Source organism: Corvus moneduloides, chromosome 4 (genome assembly GCF_009650955.1).
Source record: "Corvus moneduloides isolate bCorMon1 chromosome 4, bCorMon1.pri, whole genome shotgun sequence".
Taxonomy (NCBI): Eukaryota; Metazoa; Chordata; class Aves; order Passeriformes; family Corvidae; genus Corvus; species Corvus moneduloides.
The window spans coordinates 2,360,015-2,379,095 of NC_045479.1; the positions used below are offsets into that span (position 1 = coordinate 2,360,015).

The 19,081-nt window shown below is 38.3% G+C and overlaps 1 protein-coding gene across 2 annotated transcripts in view; it reads right to left on the minus strand.

The window, feature by feature from the left end:
• AEBP2 (AE binding protein 2) overlaps positions 1-19,081 on the minus strand; it is a 43,327-nt gene that overhangs the window by 20,253 nt on the left and 3,993 nt on the right. For both annotated transcript variants that reach the window (XM_032106184.1, XM_032106182.1), the window contains exons 2-3: positions 4,823-5,030; positions 1,707-1,814 (exon numbers count right to left, since the gene is read on the minus strand). In XM_032106184.1, coding sequence (XP_031962075.1) covers positions 1,707-1,814; positions 4,823-5,030 — 316 coding nt within the window. The remainder of the gene's footprint in view (positions 1-1,706; positions 1,815-4,822; positions 5,031-19,081) is intronic.

The following is a 19,081-nucleotide window of genomic DNA, read 5'->3' on the forward strand; positions in this document are numbered from 1 at the left end:
AAATCAGCTGGTGGAACAACAGATATTGAACACAAGATGATTATTATCATAAACAACTGATGATAATTTTAGGGCTCTAGCTGTAACCAGCCTAGCCAAAAAAACCTAGGATACCAACTGAAACTGCCTTTGCTAAGTAACCCTGACAGAGTCAAAAGTACTACTGGTGTTTCGGAGCTATGCCCACCTCTCCAACCCAATGTCTCTAAAATTGAGTTTCTTCGATTTAGACCAAATAAGAATACAGATTAAGCAATTAAAAGACTTTCATCCAAGAACAAAGCTTGTCATTATACTCTGAGGTAGACAAAATATTTAATTTCAAAATAGAGAAAACCTAAGGTACAAGCTTCCTCTGGTAACTGGTGGTTGCTTTCTTTACTGCTACTATTGCTACTACTACTACTGTTATTATTATTATTTTTATTATTAATCAGCGATTAGGATTTAAGATTAGATCAGTTCCTGGAACAACCATATCTGAAAACTTGCAGGGATCTACAATCCTTATGCTATCCTTCCAAGAGCATGCTAAACTCATTCCTTTCAGCACAGGGTATGATAACCTCAAACCCCATTTTCCTGTGGTTACTTATTCTGTGAGTCAGAAATTTTCAGTCTAAACTACACAGTTCAGTATGAAAAAAAAAAATCTGTTTATTAAAAAAAATCTTCTTCACGTGCGATGAAATGCACTATTTTTACTTTCTCGGTTTTGAGTTTAATTTTGTTTTGTTTTCTGTCATATCTACTAATAAAACCTATATAGGAAATGTAACTACAGAAAGACACCACTGTAAAAGAAAAGTATTTTTAGTAATAAAGCTGCCTTAAATAGAATTTTTAGAAAGTGGAAGATATTACCTGAGGAGAAAGTGAAGGAAGACAGGGACTAAAACTTGGTGGGGTTGGGGAGTAGGGGAGAAGGAGGTATAAAATTCTACCTAAACTTCAAAAAAAACCCCAAACCCTATTTCATTTCCATATCCTACATGGAAGAACTTCAGTCTAAAGTAGTGTGGGTGGGACTTACCATCAAGTGATCCACGACTGACAGCTATGAACTGCCCCAACTGTATCCATAAGAGGATGAAGCAACTCATTAATAACGGATTGGTGGATATGGGAATGATAAACACTACTATACCTAGAATTGCAGGTACAGATTAAGGGGAGAAAGAAAGAGAAAGTTAGAAAATACTGTGCAGGAAATACAGTCTGCTCAATGGTCCTGCATTCCTGACTTCCTTATTCTTTTCAGAGAAGTGAACCATAAATAGTCACTGACAGTGTTTCTACTGAATTTAACAAAAGCAGCTCTTACTCAAGCACAGAATGTGCACCATCAGACATGATCCAAAATTTAACGTGCAAGTGTGAAGTATGAGAGGAAATATCTCACTGTTACACTGTAAGCAGCTGAACTGGAAAATGCACAAACCCCCTGAACTTCAGCACTATCCAGTTTTACACTCCCTGCCATTTACAGATTAAAAGAAACAGGGATAGAGAAGCAACAACAGTTTCTTCACCTGCTTTCATAAAAGAACAGGACCTTTGGGCACTATGACTGCAAAGAAGAAAGCTCAGCTCACTTTTTCAGAAATCCTCCTGTGATGGTATTTTTCAACGGACATATTGTTTTAGGAAAAATAAAGAGAATTTTTCTAAAAATAAGAGATGATGTATGTTACAATGAACCTTACCTTGAAAGGTTTGTCCCCACTGTGTGTCAGCATATGCCTCTGCAACCAACTTTGACTTGTTGAAGGTGTGTTATATACTTTGCAACCTTTCCACAAGCAAACAAACACCTAATAGAGTAAAAATGTGGTAAGTTACACAAGTCAGAGAAAACAGTAAACAAAAAAATCACATTAGCAAAGAAGACTTTTTTCACAACACTTCAAAGAATTCTGAACAATAACCATTTATTTTGAAACACACTTCTCATATCTCACCAAGGAAAAAATAACTGCAACCCCAAGTATTCAATAAAAACAGGTCACTGTAATAAAATACCAACAGACAGATGCTCCTGCAGATAAACACAGTTGAGAGCAACAGGATCTGCTGTATTTGGGTTTGCACTCAGTATCTGTATCCACCAGATATGGAGACAGATCATTTTTAAATTATAAATTTGCATTTTCTGGGCAGTAGTGATAGAAATAAAATAATTTACTCTCATAAGCAATTAATTTTATTCCCTGAGCAGGAAAAAGTAAAAACTGTTAATTGCAATGCAGTTGTTCATATACTGGAGTTTTGTACTCTGGAATACCAGATAACTCTAGTTAGGGCCTTATATTCAATTCCTGATGAAGGAAGCTACCATTTCTCATAGGATTCAAAATCTATGGGTGTTTTGTGATTCCAGTGTACAGAACAATCACACGCACAATAGTGCATTAAGGCGAGCAGAACTTACTCATGCTGCTTTTCTCTCTCCTCTCATTGTGTTTATCTGTAACTGAGGGAATAAAAAAGCTCAATGAACTTGCCTTTCATTAGAATTTCCTCAACAGGTCTGTGTGTGAAGGGAGGTAAAGCCCTAATTTGTCGCAGCAAAATAAAGTTCCCAGGAACAGCACTGTCCATAATACAGGTTCTCAGAAATGCAGGAAACTAATTGGATTTGAGTTTCTTGTTCTCTTTTGGAGAATAAAAACCCTCAGCCTTCAAAAGATTGTATTTTCAAAATGAAAAAGCAGCCACGGGAGTTCTACACTCTTGCTGTATAATAGATACATAACCCAGCCTTACTCAGACAAAGCTGGAAACCCCTCAGTGTCTGTGTGACTGATCCAGACCTACTGACACAAGGCCCAAGCCCCTAAACCTTTGGGGTCTGCCACTCCTCAGTTCTGAGATCCCCCAAAGCCACAGAACTGGAACTTCTGAGATTCCTGGCTCTGCAACAGCTCCGTAAGTGTCCCAGCATTTCCATCAGCAACTGCAGACTGCAGGGCATTTGGCAAAGGTGTGTTACTGTGAAGTTACAGACGGTGGAAATACAAGGGCTTGGGTTTGCAACCACCCACCAGAAGTCCAGGCAAGGCTTCTTGGGAATCCCTGTCAAAAAGCTGAACCCAAAATATTTCTGAAATAACATCTTTCAGAAGAAAAACTGTTTTGTCAAAAAGTTTCCCAGGCTCTTCATGGATGTATCTGGTTTGGACTGGAGCCATGACCTCGGTATTAGCTGGAAAAAATACATTTTACCATGCAAGGATGTTAATCCTACTCCCTTCCATTCTCAATAAGTAGCTACTAACCCCCACTTTTCTTCAAATTTAGAGTCATTGCAGTTAAGTAAGATTTGAAATCCCATCAAAATCCCGACACAATTTCCAACACACTTAAACACCTCACCGGCAGGTGGCAGACAAATCCCTGAAACAAACCCGCCAGGATCCATCCCCCTTCCACATCACCACGCTGGAAATTCTCAAAAAATAAACTGACTCCAGTAGAGGGATTCGAAAGTGTGAACTGAATGCAACAGTTATTAGACATTTCGTGCTTCCAACAATCTCCTCTTTCAATTATACAAATACAGACCAACATTTTCTAAATAAAAATAACCACAAATCATGTCACATGAAATGTAAGTGACAAGAAATAAATACAGAATAAAAGCCCCTTCCAGGCCCTTTTAAGAAATGTAAAGGAGTCATGGATGGGATAACAAAGATCCAAACACACCTTATTCATTTCATTGTTTCATCCAGGTTTCATGTAACACTTTTGTACACCTGTGGACAGAACTCAGAAATCATCTCATGGATGGCTAAAAAGCCACTACACTGGATGGATGATTCTGCTTAGATACTGGACTGAAAAAAGCCATCAAATATGAAGCTGAAAAGTTCAATCATGCCAAAAAATATTAGCTAAATACAGCCAGAGTCACAGCTGTCTCAGTGACACATTTACATAATAAATTATTTAAAGTAATGCAAATTAGCATTTTATTTAAGTTTCTTATTCATTGAAGATAAAGTGTAACAGTGTAACATTTTTCTTCTGAAGAAGTGACAGAACAAAAAGTCAAAAGATAACAACTATTCTACTTCAAGAACTGATACTATCTCTCCCAGAAATTGAAGAGCTGCAACATACAGTGCCTAAGGCAGGGAGATTGCTTGTGCTGGATGTAAAGGTAGTTTACATGATATATTCCAGGCATCAGAGGTAATCTGGGAGCTTGAAGATGGCAGGCAGTTAAGTACAGAATTGAAATTACTCTACTAGAAGGTGTTTTTAAACATTAGAATTGAGACCAATTATCATTTGACCAGGGATTAGACTGGAATTTACATGCTTATATATGCAACTCAATTTTAAAAAAAAAATTAGATGTAATTATACAGAAGGTAAGCTTGCCATCAGTATTACACAGAGAGCTGTTTTGTTAAGACTTTGTACTCTTGAGTCAGTCTTACATCTTCCCTGTTATACATTCTGGATATATTTTACCTGTAGTGAGACTCCACTGGTAACAGTAATTAAGATGTGACTTCACCTGCGTTCACATGCAGGAACACGTACACAAGAGTTTTAAGAAAATGAATTCCAAGTGTAAGCACTTAAAGATACACCAACAGCTTCAGGATGTTGAGAAGTCAAGACACTATCAAAACCCTGGTAGTCTCAACTAATTTACTGGAAAGAATTGACTACATTCTTAAAGTAAGGCCACTAAATCTGCTGCCACTAGTTACAAAGCTGGTATTTCGAAACAGAAAATTTGCTACTGTCATTCAAGAGCAAAATATTGGCAAGTAAGAAAGAGGGAAAACCCAAAAGTAACACCAACCCCTCCTCGCTGACCATCCACATGTATGGAGCGAATGTGATCCGCCAAATCCGGGCTGGAGCTGAAGCAGGCGTGGCAGTGATCCCAACAACAGTTATAGGCAATGCTTTTGGCAGAGGAGGCAGGAACTCCCTGTCCATTCATCATGACTGGAGTGGAACGTCCACTGGAAATTGTGCTGTCTACATCCATGATAGTGCTGCTTATGCTGCAAGACAAAAAAACCCCAAAACTAAATCAAAGTTCGTATTTGTTGCATGTTAACAGATCAAATAAAAACTGTAGCTCTTTTGTTTCAGATGTATTTAGACAGGTTGAAAAGAAAATATTACACAATTTTTTTGTTTATTGTGGTTCATCACTTTATTAATAAATGTACAGTTAGGAAACAGCTACTGTTACTCAACAGTGTAACTTCTGGACACTGGGAACAAAAAGGAGGAATGAAAAATCCTCAATATATTGAGCCCGGCATCCCCTGCCAACACTAGAGCCTTTAAAAGAATACAGCACTTCAATTCTACGTAAGGTTTAAGGTACTCCCACATGGCCCCAGCATAGTATCCATCATGTGCATGGTCTAAACTAATGCTTTTTGTTTTCGTTTTTCAAAACGTTTTCCAGAGAAGCCAGAATCAGCAGAGGAAATCTTTGGCCAGCAGGGGGTCACTTGCATCAGCCTTTCTGCTCTGTACCTTGGCAGATACAGAGACAAGCATCAAATGGATCAGAAAAAACTTGCAGAGAGTATGCTCTTTCCATATATAAGCAAAAAGTATGGAGATGGATGCTCTTCCTCATTAAATAGCTACTGATACACCCTTTTTAATCTTGTTAACCTGCTCAGTTGCCTTGAGGGCCTTTATGTTTTTCTCTTCCACAAAGCCACAGTATTATAGAACAGCTCATCTTCGACAGAACCTCAAAAGACCAGGTGGTCAAATCTGCTTAAACAGGAACGAGTGAGATCAGATTGCCTCTGGTCTTGTCCAGTGGAGTTGTTAATGGGTGTGTTCAAAGGCTGGGACTTCTGCTACCTTTCTGAACAATTTTCTCAATGGCTGACTAACCTTGTGGGGAAGGGGGGAAGTTTCCCAACATCTCATCAGAATTTCCAGTGTTGCAACTTCTGTCTCTTGTCTCTCATCCTTGGCAGCTGCAGGGTTGAGATGACTCTGCCTCCTCCATTGTTAAACCTCCCTATCAGATCACTGAACACAGAAAAACCCTGCCCTCCTCCTCCCAAAACTGAAGAAAACACGCACAGAGCTTCTCTGTGTACTGCATCTGCTTCAGCACCCTAACCACCTTGGAGAGCCTCCACCAGATCCTCTCCACTATGTGTGCAACTGGGATATGCTAAACCATTCTGCCTTTAAGGTACAGGTGCTGTTCCTTATTTTTACCATCACTGTCTACATGCCCAGTATTGTTCTATTACACACTGAGATGAATGAAAAACAACACCACTAGTCAATATCTGAAGATACAATTAGCATGTTTGCTCTTCTGTTGTAGAAGTCTCTACTAGTTATTTCTCACATTACCTGTATCCTTTTTTAATCACTACTGTGCTAGCAAGTTTTTTCTGTGATAGATTTTAAAATAATCACAGATATTTGGTAGATTAGATTTCCCATTCACACCCACCATGTAGACTCCACTACATTTATCAATAAAAAGTGACTTGCCTTAGTCTAAATAACAGATTCCCTTTAGCAATGCTCCCAGTTAAGCCTCAGTTTTAACTACCCTGAGTGACTTGGTTTCATGAGAAAACTCTTATTTCAAGATATGCCAGCAACGTAACATATCCCAAGCACAGACCCCTTAAAATCTTCTTCCAACTCATTTGCCTCCACCAGATATTAGAACTGACCAACTATTCTTAGGCCTTTGTCTTCCAAGCTAAAAAGAAAGTTTTAGAGACCTTTTCAACAGCTTTCTGCTTTAATGAAGGTATATCAAATATACACTTCCTAAATGCTACACAAACACCACATGCCTTTCTTCCACCCCCCTCCCAATTTCAAACAAGGTCTATCAATTTAGAAGGCACAGCTCCTACCCATGGAAGTCATACAGGCTATTTGCTGCTACACAACATATTTCCATGTGTCCATTATTTTTATTTTCTTCCCTTTTCTACACTCTGAATACACAGAGCTTTCCACAATCCCTCCCCATGTCTCCCTTCCCTCCCCAGTAATCTTGATTCCTTTTATGACATACAACCTCCCAACCTGTCACTAGAAAATAAAAAAAATTCCACTGGCCCTTAGCTGAATCTCCCAGTCCCAACAGCATTAACAGCCACTAACTACACGTACTGTAACAGCATTTTAGGATCCCTGTAGGAAATTGTCAGAAGCCTTACATGCAAAACCTGTTGCAAGTAATCCTAATTTTTCCACTGTGCCAGGCTCACAATAGATGCAATTATGGGACTGACATCTCCTCCTTCCTCAACTGATGCCTAGGCCAAAAATTATCCCCAAAAATGAAGTCTGTAAAACTGCACTGTGAAAGCAAAATTTACCAACAGGATGATAGGAAAATTGAGTAATTAATTAGTTACTTGTGCCACTGTCCTGCCTCCCCCTTGGTTTAAGCTATCCAAATACAGTTTTCTCAAAATCACACTTGTAAGTAGGTTTGGACACACAAAATGGCACAAAGCCCAACCACTTCTGCCACAGACGGTGCTGTTACACGGATCAGTGGTCCCGACAGGAAGCTGCTTAGCCAAGGATGGCAAAGCACTGCACATACAGCGCTCGTGCAACAGCTGCCTCACACCAACCCAGGTCGATAAGTAACCCTGCCCTTCTCACAGCTGACAGCTACCAAAGGAAACTGCTTCCCAGATACTTTCAGGAGGAGTTCAAGCTTCAAAGCTATTTACTCTCAGTACGAGTTTCTACACCCACAGACAGCACTAGGTCCATTCTCACACACCCCACAAACAGTACAAGCAAACTTCTGACTGAGAGGAGCGGTGCTGGTGACCACAGGGCAGAGTATGAGGGGTACTCAATACAGTTCCTTGGATTTACAGTCTAGTTTTAAGTGGGAAAGCAATGAGAAAACATAACCCTGAACAAGTTCTGTGAAAGCATTTTGGGGTAGGGGAGAAGTGCACCCTCACGCAGGTGTGTGTGTATGTGTGGTTTCTCTATTTCACAGGCATGAAAATCTGCTTAATTCCTCTAAGAAGAGATTAAAAAAACCCCTGAAAATGATCAACCCAAAGCATGGGAGTTCAGTTCACATTGCAAGTGCAGTGCAACATACCTTGACACAAAATCACAGGTCTCTAATTTTACAGCCTAAGGAATGCAAATGCTTTGGCTTTGAGGTTTTTTATAAGCTATCCTACCTTGTTTTGGAGAAAAATATGTAAAAGTCAACTGATCCCAGCAAAAGCTATCATGAGAAGTAGGGTTATTAATGATATAAGAAACCAATAACACTTGGCAAGCTAATTTAGCTATTACTGTTTAAATGTTTGCTGAGTTTGGGTTTAATAGCCTAAGTGTTTGCTAAGGGCTAACAGATTAACACGGTATCAAAATTTTCTACCAGAGGAACTGGAATAAAAAAAAGGCTGCCCATAGCATTTAAACCACGTAGTAGCATATAGAATTTGGAAATTGAAAATGAAGTGCTACACTGGACTATGATTCTATAAGCTATTCAAAATCCTGTCTAAAAATGGGAAAAAATATAACTCAAATCCAGTTGAGCAATAACAGCTTGATATTTAAGACAAAATGCCCTCCTTCCTTCTAGTTTGAAGAACTTTGACTAGGACATTAAAGAGCACAGACAAATATTGCTGTAACAGAACCTACAAGAGAAATAACTCAATTGTCTATAAAACAAAACGACCAGGAGTCACACAACAAGACATCACTGCCTTTGGATGGACTTTCTTGATAGATTCTCGGTAGAGTCTAATGCAAGAAACTCAGTGCCCTGGCACATTCCTCCTCTACTAACAGTCTGTTAAATAAAAATGTAGCATACATTTTTTATTTCCTCTTCTCTATCTCCAGAACCAGTGTATTTCAGATGATCAGGTGCCTCCCAGTATTAAGAAATCTAGAATTAGATTCTGTCTCACTTAGGAAGTTCTGTCCGTCACTAAAGAGGTAAAGGCCGCAAAGAGAATCTGTGAAAAGACCAGTGCCCAGTACTGCTCAAGTGTGTGTAGTTTTCTCTCATCTTTCATACACTGAGAAAATATCAGGAAGCTTTTCAGAGAATAGTCTGTACTATATGTAACATCAAAGACACTGACTTGGGCGGTCTCTTGACCTGCCCATTTCGAGATGAAGCAGAAAGATAAGTTTTACAGTCAGAGCTGTGGCTGCTGCTAAGTCTGTGAAGACTTAACTGCAACACCGTGTCTGTTGGAGCTGCCAATTCATCCACTTTTTTGTTTCTCAGAATTTCAGAAAGGGTGTGGGGACAGGTCACACAAGCAAATAAGATGTGTGCTAACACTTAGCCGAAGAAGGGCTGGACTACAGAAAAAGTGCCTGTGTATCTTTCAGTCTATGATTGGGGATTTTCAACCCAATACGACTTTCTGTCTGCCTGCGACGATCTGAGAGAGGGAAAGGTTCCTTAACAAAGGGAAGGTAGTAATGGAAATTACATCCTTCTGCTTTCTCACCCAAAATCCACAAAACCTACAAGTGGGAAAGTAATAATGTGCGTAAGAGGAGAAAACAAAGTAAGAAAAACACAGACATTCTGGTAATGGAACAAAGACCTTGAAACAGACTTTTAGCTAGCTAAGTTAAAGCAAGTTTTTCTGCCTTTTGCTAAGTCCCTTTCTCGTAGGCAGGAGATCTGTTTAAAGCCTGCCTGCCACTATCAAAGCAGAACGACACGAGCAGAACTGAAGCGCTTGTGGCACTCCCCTCTTGCCAGTGACAGACAGGTCTGGGTTTGCTCCCAAGCTGTAGGCAGGCTCCAGCTCCATTGTAATGGATCTATAGACCATGGCCTGATGAAGAACATTAGACATTTGAGTTTCAGAGAGTTCAGCTCAGGGGTCATATCGAACAATAGAGCATCAAAAACAGTCACTGCTGGAGAGAGCCTGCATACACAATAGCAGTTTTTAAGAAGCACCATTCAGAAGACTGACTAATTACTAAAATTTAGAACTGTTACAGCAAGCACACCATAGCCTTCGAGCTTAAGTTGTCCCTATTTTCATCCTAATCGAGCACCTGAATCAACTTGACATAAAAATCACAGGTCTAGAGGCAAGAACTGAATGCCTTTCTGAAATGCCTTACTAAACCCACACCTCATTTCACCAAGTCTACATACACTGGCAGTGTCTGCCAAGTGCAGCAAAGTAGAACTGAAAACACAGAATCTTCTCAGAGGGGTCAGACATTTTTCTCTCCTCCTACAAGTTTTCCCTCTACCAAGAGATCAACAGCTTTGAAGTGATACTGACATTTAAAATGTGTTCATTAAGCAAAACCATGCAAGCTTAAATAGAGGACTCATTACCTCAGAGGCATTGTTTCAGCTCTTATTTTTACCTGTACTTGTTTTACCTGTGGCTAGAAATAATACAATCTTCATTATCAAGAAGATTAAGGTATTTTTAGCAGCACTTTCATGTTAAAAGGTTAGTACCTGCACAATCAAATGCAGGTTGTGCATTAGTTCAGTTCAAACTCTAATTTAAAAACAATCATGGAACAAAAAAAATAATACCAAAAATCTTGTAAGAAGCTGCCAGTCCTTTTCACTTCATAGAAAACAAAAAACGTTTTTCAAGCACTTTAAATTCTGGATTATTCTTTTCCTTTAAAGATCTGAGCAAAATTAAGCCACTGTTGGAGTTGTGTAAATATGGGTATTTACTATAAGGAAGAAAAATCCAACTTATTCACAATTTAAAACGTACAAATTTTAAACCTCATATTTTACATCTGGGCACTAATTTCTGTGTACATTTAGATGTGCATAAAACTATAATGAGACTATTATTTAATGCATTAAATAAAATGGTATATTGCACATCACTGCTGACACACACTTGGCTCTCCAAGGAGATTGTTTTCTTTACTACTGCAAGTAATACCTTCTATTGAATTTAATGAATGAAATGCCCAAAATTTATTCTTTCCCTGATTTTGTTAATCTTTCAGAACAACAGAGAGTAAGAGTCTAGAAGGAATATCACCAAAACCCCTGAAAGAATAGCAACATAATTTCATTTTTAGTTTCCACAAAATCCCATTAGCAACTGTCCACTTGAATCGAGAGCAGAGCCAGGCACTGAACACATGCACAAAAGCCCAATCAATTTGCTATTATACTTTTAATGTCTGCTAAACATACTCCCTGTAGACCTTAACTGAAGTAACCTTCCCTCAGGCAAAATTCAGCCCTAACAGATGGGCCTTATACCGTGCCCTCGAGGGTCAACAAGCAGCCCTTCAGTCTGATCAACAGGAGCTCATTTCAGGGTTAGAGCACCTCCACCGAGAGCGCCCAGCTCCCAGTGCCCAGATGTTCAGTTCAGGAGGTAACCAAAGGACCCAGCTGAATTCAGCTAACACCGAACGATCCTGACAGAGCCTATACGGAAAAGCCTCATCTTGGAAAGCATCAAATTAAAAACAAACAGCAATTTCAGCAAACACACGCTGCAGGGTCGCTGAAACCAACACTACTGAACAGCCATCAAGCTGCACACTGCACTACTCCAAGTTTTGAGAACAGTTTATTCTGAAATACACAGTGATAATCCAGCCACAAAACATCAAATCAGCAGATTGCCTCTGAAACCAAATGCTACAAACCTTACTGGAAGTAAGTAAACAGGCAAAGGATTAAAAAAAATCAAACCAAACACAAATACATAGCCTGCTAGTTTCTTTGCCTTTCACTGGTCAGTGAAATACTCTGTCATTTCCCCTTACAGTTGCAGCTACATTGGTCTAATCCATGAAGGAAGCTTAAGAAAGAAAACTGAATGTTACAGTCAGATAAAACAACCTCAGAATAAAGGGAACACTGTGAATGACAGTCAGTCACATTTCACAACAACTTCAAGGGTTAAAAGCTAGAAATCAACAGAAAGCTTTTATCACCTGGAAGACTAAATCACAACTAGGTACTAATCCCAAAAGAAAACAAACAGCACCAACTGCAATCATTCAATTACAAAGAGCAAGTCAAAACAGAAACATTGAAAGAAAAAAATAATGACATGCTTAGTGACATCCCCCAGCATCTCACTGTTTTCATTTCACTAGGAATACTTGAGAGTGAAAATAAAAACTTCACAATTTCCCCATTACTCCTATTATTTTCCAAGATAAGAGGTGGAAAACTGTGGTGTGCAGCTCTGGCCAGTGGACAAGTTCCACAACAGCTTTTCAACACCACCAAATTCAAATCAATTTGAGCTCACTACTTCCTAATGCAATCAAAGATCGAGCGAAGATAAATCCTCACAAAACTTGAAAATTATCAAACCCTCAGCTCCCATCATTGAGAGGAAGCTCTTCCACCTGTCCTACTTTATAATATCTCCATCAATTCCAAACATGGGAGCCATGGACACAACAGATTAGTAACAGAAATTGATCTACTGGCTCCCAAACAAAAGCAGAGGAAGAATAAATTCCCATGTTTTTGTACTAAGGTTTAATTTTTGCTGACATCCAATGAGTATTAAGCAAACTTTAATGCCAACCTCTTTCTGAAGTTACAATCCGAACATCTGCATGGGGGTACCAGTATGCAATAAAATGCAGGGCTCAAAACACCTCTACACAGGTGGCCAAGGAGGTTTCAGTTAATCTTTTTGCTTTATGTTCTCCAAATGGTCATGCCAATTTAAAAGTAAGATTAAAACAGGTCCTAAGGAAAACAGAGCTCACAAAACATAAGCAGTCACCATAAATCAGCAACAGAGCAGGAAAGTCTGAGATTTTCCTGATCTTTTTTTATTCCTCTGCTTATCTTTGGTAAATTTGGTATTTTATGATGCATTTGTATTGGTAACAGATAAACTCCTCCTACTAAATTTCAGTAATTTATCAGTTTAATTCCCCAAACCAAACATTTATGTTTCACAAGCAAAACAGTCTTATTTTAATGGATGTAGTTCCATCGTGGCATGAAAATACCATTATGCTTTAGAGCTGTTACAGTTTCTTTTCAACGAACCAGTAACCAACCCAGATAGAAGTTTCAAAGGAGACAGAAAGCAACTTCAGCTACCTGCCTATCTAAGGGGTTTTTTTTGCTGATTTTGCTGAGAAAGCTATTTGTCTTTACTTTAAATAGAAAGTATACAAAATAATTTCTGGTAATGATCAGTTTCTGAGTTCAGAAAAACCCACCACCAGTAAGAAAAAAATAGTGTATGTGGATAAACCACCATGAAAAAAAAAAAAAAAGACAAAACAAGAAGAGAATGCAGAACACTAAATGGCTGCCAAAGAGCAAGCATGTGGCAACAAGAAATCAGAATACATGGATCACAAAAAATAAACCAGGACTACATGAAGTGGAAGTCCACCACTATGTTTCGAAGGCAGCACCTTCTGTCCACATCTGCTCTTGCACATTACATCCACCAAGACCCCCACAGCAGACAGACAACACAACTGTCTCCACAGCTTTTCCGAGGCAAGGAAGGCAAAACAGGATACGGAAAAATAAGTAGAAGCATCATTAAGGCAACATAAAGAAAAAAAGATCATCATTTCCAGGACTGCAGGATTGAAGAAAGCACCCACTCACTTGGAAGCACTTGTGCTTCTGAATCACTTAAGCATTTTTCTGGAAATCACACCTATCAAATCTATGCTTTACACTGACTTAAGTTACTCTAACAAAACCTTCTCAAGATGAACAAGACTCACAAAGTGTTCATCAATCAGTCTTAAAAACAAGACTGCAAAATTCTTTTTTGAATATATGTATTGTTATATAACTACTAAGAAAGCAACACAGTGAAAAATAAAATAGTCAGGGGAAAGAATTTTATATGGAGTGGCAAGTGGTAACATTAAAACCTTGTTTTAAAATTCTTTTTGAAGCAGCAGCTGATTTTAGAGTAAAGCTACGTCTAGATAAGGCATAAATACCTAGAGAAGGGAACAACACTGCAAACACTTCAGCCTGATAATATAAAACTAGGGAAGATAGGAAAGCTCTTTGAGATAGAGAAATCGAAGGAACTTAAAATAACAAACACGCACAGGAAACAAAACAAGACTGAGAAAGCACGTTATGATTCACCACCTCTAGAGCTGTTTGCACTCTCCCGGATCACTTACTTTGATTATTTAGATTATTAGCCCTAGAATATTTGGGCTCATAATACTTGCATAACACAAACCCAGACTATCACAGGATGTGTAGCATACAAAGCAACTGGAAACACAATGAGGAAACTCAGAATGCCAAAATACCCAAGGAGCAGTGCAAAAATAGAGCAGGTTAAACATACATGCCTTGCGATATGACAGCGCAAAGACGACATTCTGCAAAAGGATTACACAAATCAAGAAACTGTACTCGATTCTGCCTTAAAGATACAAATAAAACTGCCTTTCATTTCTGGGAACCACGTTATCTTCAACTTTATAATCTCCCTGAAAAGTCGGAGAACAGCAACAAGTGGTTTACAATTTTCAGTCTTTACTGATAAAAGTGTGTGTTTACTAGCATAGCTTAGGAGAAGCAGAGAAGAAAAACACTCACTAAAGAATGACCAGAAATAACTTTTTTTTTAACGGTGCTTCACATTCCCATTCCCATAACCACTACAAAGTTGTCTAATCAACACTGGAAGGTAACAGCCTTCAGGCACGGTGTCAAGGAAATTTCATCTGCTGTAGGTATTACCCTCCCATTCTCCCAACCTCAGGATACCTCCCCTCACCACAGAACACAAAACACAGAAAACAAGCGGAAGACAAAATGACCAAAGAAAGATGCAAACTCACAGAGGAGAAACAAAAAATCCTTAGTTTTAGTTATCATCACGTTAAATTCAACTTAATACAGAAAAAAATACACAACTAGAATAGCGCTGTATGAAGTATCAGCCTTGCTATTAGTACCTCAGTGAATACTTGCTCCTTCAAGTATTAACCAGGCATCAAAAGCAAGGAAACCAGCAAAGTACAATTCCACTAACTGGCTTAATTCATAATAGAAAGGTCCTAAATTAAGGTTTGACCCCTGTTCTGCTGGACACTGAATTAACTTCTACTTGTACCAATTGTCTAAGCTATAATTTAGCATTCAAGTCAGCCTAAGGAAGTCTACTTAAAGACATGCCAAAAGGAGTTTTATTTCAAAGGAAAAAAAAAAAAAATATTTCCACTTCTCTGTTTGCATATATCGAAAATATTTTCTTTGCACTTTTAAGATTTTTTTTTTTTCATTTGGAATCTAAGTCATTACTACAGCACAATAAACTAAAATGATCAAAATAAGGACTTTACCGCAACTTCACAGGGGAGCTAATAATTTATACAAAATGCTACATGGAATGACATTAATAGTAAGTGGACATCCGTTATTCTAGATTCTTATTTAGGCATATTTAATAAATAATAATACCACTGTATGAGCCAACAGTAAGTTTTTTACAAGTCTCAATTCAAACAACCAAGGTGCAGTTTTCTCCCTCTGACATTACACAAGCTGTTTGAATTACAGCACTCCTCTATGGTGCATCAGGAGGACAACAGTACTTTCAAGATCATAAGAAATCTTTTGCTTTTCTCTATCAAATATCTTGGCATATACCTTAAGTAACCTCTATCAAAGAAAGAAAGTATCCGTTAAACATTAGCAACAGAAGTTCAGTAAAATTTATTTAAGAATGTAAATTCTAGTATAGAGAAGAAAATTAGATATGGGAAAAGAAATCCCAGGTCTTTCTTGCTTTTGCATTTTACCATGGTTAAGGGGAAAAAAAAAAGTACTTCAGCATCTCAAGAGGCTTCAAAATTTTTTCCCAATTCTTTGTTGGTTTTGAATGCTGCAAAACCACAATTGTAATCACTGTCTTAGCATATCACAAACCCAATGATAAACAGCAAGTATAACATGGAATATTTATATTTCATTTTCTAAACCATGTATTTTTGAACATGTTCATATTTAAATGAACAACCCCAGACAGAATGCATATAAAGTTATAAAAAATAATCAGCTACATGGATAGATAACCAAAGAAATCTCTACCTCAGGGAATCTTACAAAATTACCACTTTGTATTTTTGCAAGTCATGCCATCATGGTTTTTTAATAGTAACTGGGAGAGTGGATGAAACTCACTGTTCATACAAAGAAGTTCCTTCCCCTCTTCTGTTCCTGTCTCCTCCACAACTTAACTGAAGATTACATTCCCACCTGTTTCAAGGACTCCCTGCAATTACTTGGCTACTTTACAGCAGAGACCAATTTTTCACTTTCTTTGGGTTAAGTTCTCTTTTTTCCCTCAGGCTATTAGACATATCTCATTCCCTATCGTCCCAGAAGTTTTCAGTGTGTATCTCACATCATCCCCTTGCCAGAAACCTCTACTCCTGTCTCAAAAGCTCCATCTGCTTTTCATCTCCCTTCTATGCCATGCACCACTTTCCCAGCCAACAACAGACTGCTCTACAACCACCCCAAGGCAATGGGTTCTAGGTGTATTTCCATACTGCTGACTTCCATGCCAGCTCTCCATGTTGCTCATTCCCCATTCTTCTTCAGCTGGGCAGAGTTTTTAAAAAAATATGTAAATAGATGAAAGGTACTCAAGAGTGTGGAAAGAACTGAGCAAGAGTGGTATGGCAGAACATCTCCACTGCATCACCTAATCAAAGTTAGTTTTTTTTGTGACCAGCTCCAGAAATGCATGATGTCACATCTCTGCCAAACGGCTGTTCAGGCTGCACCTAACACCCTGTTTAACTTCACTGGAAAGTGAAACAGGGAAAGGAAAAAGAAAAGGGAAAAAAAAAAAGAAAAACCAAGACAGTTTTTTTCCACTACAGCCTAGGAAATTCCCTGAAAAAACCCACCTATCAAACCCTGTATTTAGAAGTTACCAGACTTGATGATGTCACAAACTTACACAAAATGCACACAGACCCGTGTGGACGTACAAGTCCAACATAAAAGCAAAACTATTTCTGTCTTACAGTGAATAGGAAAATGTTTTTCTCAAATTCTATGAAGTATATTTACATCTTACTACAATAACTATAACAGCTCATTATACCAAGCTCTTTCATCTAGTTCACAAAAAGACCTCATGCTAACCACTCAATTATACCAACCAACAGCTTTAGTAATAAAGATACTCACCATACAAAATATCTGGGCTGTTTTGTCTTCCCATCAAAAGCTATTTTCTCCCGTGCCAGAAAGGCCTGAACATAACTATTACAGAAACAAGGGGTTTATTTTGCAATTTGAAAGCAAGTAACTACAGCAACAATAAATACAGTTAGAAATACTGCAAATACAGTTTTCAGCAGAATTTCTGAAACTCGGGTAAACTTCTGTATAGCTCACTGTGACATGGCAATATTACACACACTCAAAAAAAATTTAACGACTTAACCACCTTGCCATAAGCCCTAATGAATGATTCTTCACTTCCTGCATAGGAACAAGTGAGACTGCGCAGCAAAGAGAGGCCTGAAGCACTTTTTAATCTGGTCACATGGATCCATGAAACACACCTATTAGTACCACATGTCCTCCGGATTATATTTCAAATTTACTGTTCTGCCTTCATAAATGTCACTCATACAACTCGCGTGCCACTGCCAAGTCAATCTTGAAAGTTCTTTTCAAGAGTTTAAAAAAGAGATAAAAGAGTTTAAAAGCTAGATAAAGACTATAATTAAAACTAATATTTTAAAATCAGCATACATCTTAAAGGTTGACAAGACCTTCATTTTACATGAGATTTTTAAAAACTCAGACTAGAGCCTGGAATTTTCATGTCTAAACCTCTTATCTTTCAACCCATTAGTTCCACACTGTCATTTCACTCAGTAAAATGAAAAAACTTCACAATCTAAAGCACCAAAAAGTTTACTACTGAAAAACTTCTCTGAAATGTGTTTTCAAAGCTGCTCATGTATTAAATAGGAACAGACTAATACCATTTCTACAAGTATTTTGCAAGTCTTATGTCGTTAAGAACTCAAAATGTCATTGAGTATTACTGAGTATTCTTTGAGTCACGGCCTCTCAGTAACTGATTTGGTGAATAACAAAAAACATGAAAGGCTATCTGCCCCCCCCCCCCCAAAAACCCAAATAAAAAAAAAAACCCAAACCAAACAAACAAACAAAACAAAGCATTACAAGTTATATGAAACTTGCCTGTGAATAAGATGGACATTAATTAGTTCTGTGCCTAAGGGAAAGATTACTACATAGGTCCAAATACAACCTGTTACACTTGGCCTACCAGCACATCAATCAGCACTCGCAGATCACTCAGCAAAACAGCTGATCCTGCAGCTTAAATGTACCTTTGCCATGCTCCCTGCCTAGTCAGGAGGAGGGAGCAAAGGATAAACTGCTAAGAAGGGTAAAGATAATGTAAGAACAGTAAACCAGGGGTAACTTATAGATGACAGTATGAAGACACAAGACAAATTCACAAGGGTGAAGAAAAAAAAAAGCTCTTCATACAGATTTACTACTCAAATTTCTGCTCAACAACTTCTTAAAACTGCAAGACCTACCACTGCTTTCTAAATCAAACAAAATCTGATGATGAAACTATTTCAGATTTAAATATACTTCCATAATAAGTGTTCCAGTAAACAATATTTAAATTATTTCAGTAAACTAAGTGTTTGTAAGAAAATATCATAATTCAGCAATAACTGCACCAGTGAGCTGCAGATGCATCTCCACTGCACTCAGCTCAGCTGTTTTATACCCAAATCCATGCATTTGCTTAGGTCCAGCTTCAGTGTTTATAGTTAACTGAACCATTAGTTTTTCTTTTCAAGTCCTGTCAAATGTTTCCCAGCATTGCACCAAGACTAGCAGCTCCAGAGGACTCTGGAGGAACACATCCATCCTTTCAGCACAGGTCTCAAGTTAGGGAAAGGCACAAGAAAACGAGCAGCATTCACATGCTGATAATAGTCTTTGTTCTAACTGTAAATCCAGACGATCACTAGGCTTGAATGCAGACTATTATTACTCAGCCAGCTGATCTGA